Genomic DNA, 10,559 nt, shown 5'->3' on the forward strand with positions numbered 1-10,559 from the left:
TGCGTCCGCACCCAGGCTGCGACTCTCCGCCTTCGGACCCTGCAGAGATACCTGTACGTCGAGCGTCCTCCCAGATGGTGTGCGCTGGCGACGAATTTTTCCGCCAGTGTCACTGCCTTCAAGACGACACGCAGCTCCCGGTGGAGTCCGTTAGCCGCGCCTCTCTGAGGGAGTTGCCTGTCTTTTACCAGGATGTATTCCGAATCTGGAACATGGTCGCCTCCAGTCAGGGCGTTCCACGGTTGGTGGAGGAGAGCGCCTCGGCTGTCCGGGCGGCCGACTCCGGGGACGGTCCGGCGGGCGGAGGAGTCGCCAAAACCTCCGGGACGCCCCTCACTGCGGGTGGCGAGGGGGTTCGGGAGTGCGGTGCGATCCCGGCCGAGCTGACCCCCGCTCGACCGGAACTGCTCATCGGACCCAGGCCCCGAAACCCTCCTCGGGAGCCGGTCCCGCACAACCCGAGCTGCCTCTTGGAAATGCCCTCCGTGCCATTCCAATCGGCGCGGAGGGGTTTCCTGTACGGGCTGCTCCTGCACACTCTCCACTTCCTCGCCCTCGTCAGCCGGCCGGATACGCCCTGGCGGTCCGCGTTGCCATCTGGCGGCGAGGGGAAACCCCGATGGAGGTCTCTCTACGCGGGAGTCTTCCCCCTTTACATCGGGGACCTGGGGTGGAGGGTGTTGCACAGAGCAGTCCCGTGCAATAGGCTTTTAAGTAGGTTCACGGACTCCCAGGCCGCCGGGGGTTCCGTCCTCCCCGATTGCCTGCCCCTCTTCCGCGCTTACGTTCGCGCCCGGGTGTCCCTGGAGAAGGAGCATGCGGTGTCCGCCGGTACGCTTGAGGCCTTCCGCGACCGGTGGGCACCGCAGGGACTGGAGTGCATTGTCGACGCCGAGAATGGCATTTTAATTTGAGTTTTGTTTATTTCTGGTTTTAATGAAGTTATTTTTAAAAATATAAGTATATTCATAAAGGGGGCCTGAGGAATAAAGGCCCCCTCGACACAGAATAAAGAAAAAGGGGCCTGGGGTATAAAGGCCACCTTAAAAAAGAGAAGAGAAAAAAAAAGAAAGAAAAAAAAAACGGGGTTTGATAGAAAAGAAAAAAAAAAGGGGGTTGGATACATAGTTAAGCTGTCACTCAGTAACCCCTTTCCCCCAGCGCCCTGACTGTCTCTCTCCAGCTCCGTCACATTGTGAGGCACCGTGAACTTGGTTTCTGTCTGCTATTTTTAAGAATAAAACACAGGTAGAATCTCTTTACAAGAAGCACCTGCGTGAGTGCAGGTAGTCCTGTAATAATCGTTGCAATGGTGCGGTCATTGAGTGGTGTGCATTCCCCTTTAAGGGACCTGCCCTTGTCCGTTCCTCATTGACACGGACCCGGAGTCAGCAGCTGGGCTTCTTACTGCCCTCTGCTGGCTTCAAGTACAGTTACATGCAGTTTCCACCAAACGCGCAACGCATACAAATGAAAGTAATTGGATTTAGAAGGCACATCTCTGGGAAATGCTTGCAAGGAGAGTGAATTGCTCCGAGCTGCAGTGACTCTTGTGATGTAGGAGAATCGAGGCATGGAAATCTGTGCACTGCAAGATCCCGCAAACACCAAAGTTATCAAATCGCTCCAGAGTCTCACACATCACACCCCCGCCCATCTCTGTCACCTCCTCCAGCCCCGACAACCCCTCCGGGATATCTGGGCTCCTCCAATTCTGCCCTCTGGAGTATCCCCCGATTCCCATCGCTCCACCATCGGCGGCCGTGCCTTCAGCTGCCTGGGGGCCCTCTGGAATTCCCTCCCTAAACCCTCTCCGCCCCTCTCTCTCCTCCTTTCAGACGTTCCTTGAAACCAACCTCTTTGACTGAGCGTTTCCTGCTGGTCTGGATTTCAATCTCAGTGACCCTGGGGCAGGGGAGGAGGAATGGGAGGGTGGAGGGGGAGGGGAGGAGCGAGGGGAGATGGGAAGAAGGGCAGAGAGGGAGGTTGAGAGGGGGAGGAGTGGAGGGGGATGGACAGGGAAGGAAGTGGAGAGGCAGAGAGATGAGAGACGAGGCTCCTTCGACAGCACCTTCCAAACCCGCGACCTCTACCAGCCAGTGGGACGAGGGCAGCAGATGCATGGGAACACCACCACCTGCAAGTTCCTCTCCAAGTCACACACCATCCTGACTTGGAACTATATCGCCGTTCCTTCACTGTTGCTGGGTCAAAATCCTGGAACTCCCTCCCTAACAGCACTGTGGGTGTACCTACCCCACATGGACCACAGCGGTTCAAGAAGGCAGCTCACCACCTCCTTCTCCAGGGCAATTAGGGATGGGCAATAAATCCTGGCCTGGCCAATGACGCCCACGTCCCACGAACGAATTAAAAAAAGAGAAGGATGGAAAGAGAGAAAGCTAAATCAGTACAGGAGCTCATTCCAAAAGGAGCAGAGCTTCGAAGCTTCAGGGAGCAGATTAACATCAGGAGTGATTGGCGGCTGGGCCTTCAGCTGCCTGAGCCCCGAGCTCTGGAATTCCTTCCCTAAACCCTCTCCGCCTCTCTCTTTCCTCCTTTGACCGAGCTTTCAGTCACCGGTTCCTAATATCTCCTGATGCGGCTGGGGCTCAATTTCTGTCTGATGATCCTCCTGTGAAATGTTTCGGGGTGTTTTACTGCGTTACGGGCGCTATATCAATGCAACTTGTTGGTGTTGTCGTGGTGCTCCGTGTGGCTCGGTATCTCGCACATCAGCCCGGGGTCTCCTGTCACGGTAAACACCGCAAAGGTGACCAGGACGTGCGAGGTTCTTGATCGATGGCCCACTGGGGTCACGGTGAGGCCATCCTGCGAAGGATCTGACGGGGAAACGGAGAGGGGGGCGGGGGGTGTATTGAATTTACTTGTAACAGTTCCTCTATCTGAAGCTCTCTCGATTACGGAGAATGTACAGCACAGAAGCAGGCCATTCGGCCCATCTGCTCCGTGCTGGTGTTTCTGCTCCACACGAGCCTCCTCCCACTCCCCTACGTCATCTCACCCTATCACCACATCCTTCTATTTATTTCTCCCTCGTGTGTTTATCCAGCTTCCCCTTAAATGTATCGACACTATTCACCTCGACCACTCCCTGTGGGAGCGAGTTCCACATTCTCACCACTCTCTGGGGAAAGAGGTTTCTCCGGAATTCCCCATTGGATTTATTAGTGACTGTCTTATATTGATGACCCCCTAGTTCTGGTCTCCCCCACAAGTGGAAACATCTTCTCTATGTCTACCCGACCGAAACCCCTTCATCATTTTAAAGCCCTCAATCAGGTCACCCCTCAGCCTTCTCTTTCCTAGAGAAAAGATCCCCAGCCTTGTTCAATCTATTCTGATCGTTATAACCGCTCAGCTCTGGTATCACCCTCGTAATCTTTTCTGCACCTTCTCCACCGCCTGTATTGTTTTATATTATGGAGACCAGAACTGTGCACTGTACTCCAAGATATAAACAGCCCAAATATAAACAGATCGATGAACATCCCAGAGAAGGTGGATTGTGTTACTCCTGCATAGACTAGACCCGAGTAGCAACAGGGTTGAAAATGACTCGAGTCTTCTCGTTCTTGAGGCTGTTTTGGGACGGGGTGGGCTGTGTGCCAACAGTTAAAGGGGCTTCGCTGTCCTGCCCTATGTGCTTACCCACAGATGCTGTGATATCTGGACATCCTCGGTAGCTCCTGCTGTTTTCTATTGTCTAATCTCTCTCTCTCTCTCTCTCTCTCTCACTCTCTCTCTCTCTCACTCTCTCTCTCTCTCACTCTCTCTCTCACTCTCTCACTCTCTCTCTCACTCTCTCACTCACTCTCTCACTCACTCACTCACTCACTCTCTCACTCACTCTCTCTCTCTCTCTCTCACTCTCTCTCTCTCTCACTCTCTCTCTCTCTCACTCTCTCTCTCACTCTCTCACTCTCTCTCTCACTCTCTCACTCACTCTCTCACTCACTCACTCACTCACTCTCTCTCTCACTCTCTCTCTCTCTCTCTCCCTGATGTTCACAGTGCTGGACTGCATTGGGCTCCCTGCGTTCCAGGACACTGACCGCCCTCCAGAACCTTGCTCAAGTGACCAATCTCCCACACCCTATAGTCCCCTAACTCTAAGCTTTACTGTATCCCTCTCATCACCTCCCTCCCCCCCCTTCCCCTCCTCCCTCCCCCTCATCCATTAATAGTGTGTCAGTGGTTTGATTCTATGCAGGTTAAGGGCTCTTAGTTGAGCACTTATAAGCAGACACTCACTGAGGCTGGTCGAGGGTATTGAGTGAGGAGCTACGTGTTTGTAATCCTTTTACTCTGCACAATAAATGTGAAATTGAGTAAATGTAGGCTCCAGCATTATCCTTCCAAAACAACCTTTCTGGGAATTTAACATCACCTACCCTTCCTTCTCCTGCCATCCCTTCATTCTCTCCCCTCCCCTCTTGTCACCCCTCCTCCCATCTCCCCACCGCTCCCCTCCCTCCCTTCTCCTCCACTCACTTCCTCTCTCCTCTTCCCTCCCCTACACACCTCTCCCCTCACCTCACCTCTCACCTCCCTTCTCCACCCCTCCCCTCCCCTTGCCTCCTCTCCCCTCACCCACTTCCCCTCTCCTTCCACATCCTCTCCTCTTCTCGCCTCCCTTTCCCCTCTGCTCTCCTCATGCCCTCAATTCCTCCCCTCCCCTCATCCCCTCCCCTCTCACCACTTCGTCTTCAGTGACCTTGGCCTCACTCTCTAGAACGCCTCCATTTTCCTCTCCCCCTCTAAACAGCTCTCCCTCCCTGTTCCTCTCCCTCTCCCACTCTCTCTCCCACACCTTCCTCCTCCTCCCGCTCTCCGGTTATAGAAACCTTCTCCACACCACCTTGTTGACTCAGCTTGCAGTTCCTTCTCCTGACCCACATCTGGTCCTCCCCTTGGATCTTGCTGTGTAATCCTGCTCCCCCTGTGAATTCCGGGATGGTCGAGAGTGTTTGATCATTCCTCCCCTGGCAGGTCCTACGTTCCGAAAGCATCTTGTGATGTGTTCTGCATTGAAGAATGCCGTGGTGCTAGCCTGGGTGATAGCTATTCGACCATGGGGGGAATCACGAGCCAGTCACATCCTGCCTTCACCTGACATCTCCATGGTTGGGTGGGGGGCTTTTTTATTTACCCTTCCATAAGTCACTGGGGTCAAAAGCATTTCCTCCGCTGTTGACCCAACCCTCCGAGATCAACTAACCGTAGAGGAACCCAGGTCCGTCCCAGTGGGTGGACGGGGGCAGTGCCTTCACCCACTGAACCATCAGGGTACAGTCCTAAGCCGCACCCCCTTCCCCACCACTTTCTTTACAAACGTCAGCAGGGGCACTTAGTTCAGAGGTGGCAAGGAGGGACTGGGCGCCATTGGGTATTCGCAGGGTGGGTCTAGGTGGCACAGCCACCATTCAGAAACCCCCTCCCCCAACATCACCCCAACACTGCATCCACCTTCCCTTAAAAGCATCGAGGGCACCTCTGCCTATCTGTAGCTGGTAGTCACTCCCAACAACAGTCTGAAATGTGCCTCTCAGTCTCTACCCCGTGCATCCTTTAAATTGCCAATCATGGATTTGACCCTTTGGGACCTCTTATCTCACCTGTCGCAAAGCTGGGACCCTCGCCTACCCCCACTCTCACCTCCCCCACACTCACCCCCACCCTCCCCCACATTCAGCCCCACCCTCCCCTCCCCCACCCTCACCCCCACTCTCCCCTCCCCCACACTCTCCCCCACTCTCCCCTCCCCCACACACCCCCATTCTCCCCTCCCCCACACTCAGCCCCACCCTCCCCTCCCCCACACTCACCCCCACTCTCCCCTCCCCCACACTCACCCGCACTCTCCCCTCCCCCACACTCAGCCCCACCCTCCCCTCCCCCACACTCACCCGCACTCTCCCCTCCCCCACACTCAGCCCCACCCTCCCCACCCTCACCCCCACTCTCCCCTCCCCCACCCTCACCCCCACTCTCCCCTCCCCCACCCTCACCCCCACTCTCCCCTCCCCCACACTCAGCCCCACCCTCCCCTCCCCCACACTCAGCCCCACCCTCCCCTCCCCCACCCTCACCCCCACTCTCCCCTCCCCCACCCTCACCCCCACCCTCCCCTCCCCCACCCTCACCCCCACTCTCCCCTCCTCCACCCTCACTCCCACTCTCTCCTCCCCCACACTCAGCCCCACCCTCCCCTCCCCCACACTCAGCCCCACTCTCCCCTCCCCCACACTCAGCCCCACCCTCCCCTCCCCCACCCTCACCCCCATTCTCCCCTCCCCCACACTCAGCCCCACTCTCCCCTCCCCCACACTCACCCCCACTCTCCCCTCCCCCACACTCACCCCCACTCTCCCCTCTGCCCCACTCAGCCCCACTCTCCCCTCCCCCACCCTCACTCTCCCCTCTCCCACCCTCACCCCCATTCTCCCCTCCCCCACACTCAGCCCCACTCACCCCCACTCTCCCCTCCCCCACCCTCACTCTCCCCTCTCCCACCCTCACCCCCACTCTCCCCTCCCCCATACACACCCGCACTCTCCCCTCCCCCACACTCACCCCCACTCTCCCCTCCCCCATACACACCCGCACTCTCCCCTCCCCCACACTCACCCCCACTCTCCCCTCCCCCACACTGACACCCACTCTCCCCTCCCCCATACACACCCGCACTCTCCCCTCCCCCACACTCACCCCCACTCTCCCCTCCCCCACACTCACCCCCACTCTCCCCTCCCCCACACTCAGCCCCACTCTCCCCTCCCCCACACTCACCCTCACTCTCCCATTCCCCCATTCCCCACTCTCACCCTCACTCTCCCATTCCCCCATTCCCCACACTCACCCCCACACTCCCCTCCCCCCCCCACTCTCCCACCCACCCCCCAGTCTCACCCCACCCCCACCCCCACCCCCACCCTCCCCTCTCACCCCACCCCCACCCTCCCCTCCCCTCCCCCACCCACAAAATAATTAGGGTAACAGGAGATGCAAGTTCAAAGGGTGTCTCCCACCTGTTGCCTGGTGACCCTTCGATTGGAATAGCGGGTGAGGGGCCTTTCATTCAGGGAGGGGAGGTGAGGGGACTGGGGAAGAGGGGAGGAGAGGAAGGGGAGGGGACAGGGTGTGGGGAGGGGCGGGGAGGCGAGGGGGCTGGGAGAATAGGGTGGAGGGGAGAGGGGAGAGGGGAGGGGAGCGGTGTGGAGGGGAGGGGGGAGAGGGGGATGAGGGGGGCGGGGGGGAGAGGAGGAGAAGGGAGTGGAGGGGACGGGAGGAGAGTGATGGTGCCCCGTGCTCAGGAATTGATGATCTGCTGTGCTGTCGTCACAGTATTGGGTTTGTATGTCCCAGACAGTCTGTGAGTGAGCTCATTCTGACCCAGTGACTCCACGAGAGAGAGAGAGAAAGGAAGAGGAAGGAGAGAGAAGGAGAGCGAAAGAGAGAAGGAGAGAGAGGAGAGAGAAAGAGACAGACGGAGAGGGAGAAAGAGACAGAGAGACATCTAGAGACAGAAGAGAGAGAGAGGAGAGAAAAAAAGAAAGGAGAGTGAGAGGAGAGAGAAAGCGAGAGAGAGAGAAAGAGACAGATGGAGAGAGAGAGACTGTGAGAGCAAAGAGGGTTAGAGAAAGAGAGGGAGAATGAGAGAACAAGAGAGACGGAGAGAGAGAGTGAAAAAGATGGAGATAGAGAGAGGGTAAGTGAGCGAGGGAGAAAGGGCGAGAGAGAGGGAGCGAGAAAGAGAGAGAGGGAGAGTGAGGACAAGGAAGGGAATTATAAAGAGTGAGAGACACATTGCGTTCTGTCTTTCACAGTTTTGTCTCTAGTCCTTCAGAACATCTTCAGAGAACAAAAAGGACAATCACAGAATAACAAAATCTTACAGTACAGAAGGAGGCCATTTGGCCCATCGTGCCTGTGCTGGCTCTTTGAAAGAGCTCTCCAATTGGTCCCTGCTCTTTCCCCATAGCCCCTGCAAATGTTTCTTCTCAAGTATTTATCCAATTCCCTTTTGAAAGTTACTATTGAATCTGTTTCCACTCACTTTCAGGCAATGGATTCCAGATAATCTTCTAATGTTCCAATGGATTAATTCATTTCTGCACTTGGCTCAGTCACATTTTACCTAAAGACGTCCCGGGACAGAAATCAGGAACTTTAATCTAATTAAAGTCTGGGTACAGAGATTAGGATCTTTAATTAATGTCCTGGGACTGAAATCAGGGTCTTTAATTGAATTAATATCCTGGGACTGAAATTAGGGGCTTTAACTTAATTAATGTCCTGGGACTGAAATCAGGGGCTTTAAATTAATTAATGTCCTGGGACTGAAATCAGGGGCTTTAAATTAATTAATGTCCTGGGACTGAAATCAGGGGCTTTAACTTAATTAATGTCCTGGGACTGAAATCAGGGGCTTTAACTTAATTAATGTCCTGGGACTGAAATCAGGGTCTTTAGTTTAATTAGTGCCCTGGGACTAACATTAGGTGCTTTAATTTAATTAAAGTCTTAGGACTGAAATCAGGGTCATTAATTTAATTAAAGTCCTAGGAGTGAAATCAGGGCCTTTAATTTAATTAAGATCCTACGATTGAAATTGGGGTTTCAATTTAAAACCCTAGGATCGAAATTTGGGTCTTTAATTTAATTAAAGTCCTAGGACTGAAATTAGGGTATTTTAATTAATTACTGTCCCAGGCTGAAATGACTTAAAGCTCCCCCATTGTTGGAGGCTAACTCTCACTGGAGTGGTGCAATGCTTCTTGTACCTCACCAAAGTGATGATAGCCTGCATGCGTGAAGCCAGATGGGGAAATTCATCAGCGAGATATTCAACTGTGGGAGCCATCGCAGTTGGACTCAAACCTGCCCTAAGCTGCCTTCCAGCAGTGGTGGGGGTGGAGGGGAGCGGGGGATGGGCAGGGGTGCCTGCATCAAGCGGAGCTCTAGCCCAGGGACAATGAGCTGAATTGTAGCTCCTCCCCAACACCCCCGCCCCAGGCGCAGGGCTCAGATCAGTGAACACAGCACAGATTGAACCTGGGATCTTCCTGTTCCTGCTCGGCTCAGGATCGCACACGACCAAAAGCGTTTTCAGTGCCTTGTGTTCCAGTCCAGTCCAGTCCAGTCCAGTCCAGACCATCCTGTTGTTAGCAGTTTTCAGGTCACAAATGTCGTGGGTTCAGAATCGCAGAAGATCCACAGCACAGAAGGAGGCCACTTGGCCCATCGTGCCAGTGCTGGCTCTTTGGCAGAGCGATGCAAGTGTAGGGTTTGGAGATTTGCAGGCAGTTTGCCATTAAGCTGGGATTTGGCGGCGGTAGGGGGCTGGAGGGTGTTTCGCAGGTGGGGAGGATGCTGGAGGTGGGTGTGCTGAAGGAGGAGACCGGGGACCCCGTGCTAATACGCTGATTCCCGTTCAAACGCAACGCAGAACAGCTTCAGCAGAAGCAGAAGTCGCACCGCAAGAAAACCCACCACATTTGACCATTGGATGATAGATTGGACAGGTGGGCAGACATCGAGGATAAAACTCAGCATCGCCAGTGTGCCACTGCAGCCTTCGGTCGCCTGAGGGAAGGAGTGTTTGACAACAAAGACCCCAAACCTGGCACCAATTTCATGGTCTACAGGGCCGCAGTGTTACCTGCCCGCCTGTAGGTATCCGAAACATGGACGCTGTACAGCAGACATCTCAAAGCCCTGGAGAGATATCACCAGCGGTGCCTCCGCAAGATCCTGCAAGTTCAGTGGCAGGACAGGCGGTCCAATATCAGTGTCCTCTCCCAGGCCGACATCCTCAGTATCGAGACACTGGTCATGGCTAGTCAGTTATATCGTCCGCATGCCTGACGCAAGATTCCCCAAAAACAAGGTTTCTACTCCGAGCTGCGTCACGGCAAGAGGCTACCAGGAGGGCAGAGGAAACTCTACAAGGATGTCCCTAAAGCCTCGCTGAAAAAAAATGTGACATCTCCACCGATTGGTGGGAATCTCTTGCCCGGGACCGCCCAAAATGGAGAGGAAGCATCCGCCAGCCCGTTCGAACAACGTCGACATGCCCAGGCAGCGACCAAGAGGAAGGAGCGTTCGGAATTCCGAGCACCCCAGTCACTCGCCCCACCAAACACCACCCGCCCACCTGCGGCAGAGTGCGCGGATCCCGAATTGGACTATTCAGTCACCTGGGGACCCACAAGCATGGAGTGGAAGAAAGTCATCCTCGTTCCCGAGGGGCTGCCTCAGGATGAGTGGGGCCCACTGCCATGATTAATTTAGGGGTGGGTGGGTTCTCTCGGGCCCCCCTGCACACATTGAGATTTAGGGGAGTTGCCAATCTCCAGGGTTGCTATGGAGACTCTGGGAATTAAGGATGAATCTCCAGGGCACTGTGCGAGCAGAACCCGGGAGCAAAGTAAAAGTCATAGGGGTACCAAACAAAAATTGTTTAGTATTTTATTTTAATTTTCTTTGGAAACATTGGTTTATTGTTATAAAAATATTGGAGTTGGGGATTAAAA

The 10,559-nt window shown here is 55.0% G+C and overlaps 1 protein-coding gene across 1 annotated transcript; it reads left to right on the forward strand.

The window, feature by feature from the left end:
• Positions 1-5,811: 5,811 nt before the first annotated feature.
• On the forward strand, positions 5,812-10,308 carry LOC137357474 (platelet glycoprotein Ib alpha chain-like; the record flags this gene model as incomplete). Its single annotated transcript, XM_068023819.1, has 3 exons — positions 5,812-6,399; positions 9,152-9,305; positions 9,914-10,308. Coding segments are annotated over 3 exons (1,137 nt in total), but the record flags the coding sequence as incomplete, so codon positions are not given.
• Between the last annotated feature and the right edge of the window lie 251 nt (positions 10,309-10,559).

Source organism: Heterodontus francisci, chromosome 48 (assembly GCF_036365525.1).
Source record: "Heterodontus francisci isolate sHetFra1 chromosome 48, sHetFra1.hap1, whole genome shotgun sequence".
Taxonomy (NCBI): domain Eukaryota; kingdom Metazoa; phylum Chordata; class Chondrichthyes; order Heterodontiformes; family Heterodontidae; genus Heterodontus; species Heterodontus francisci.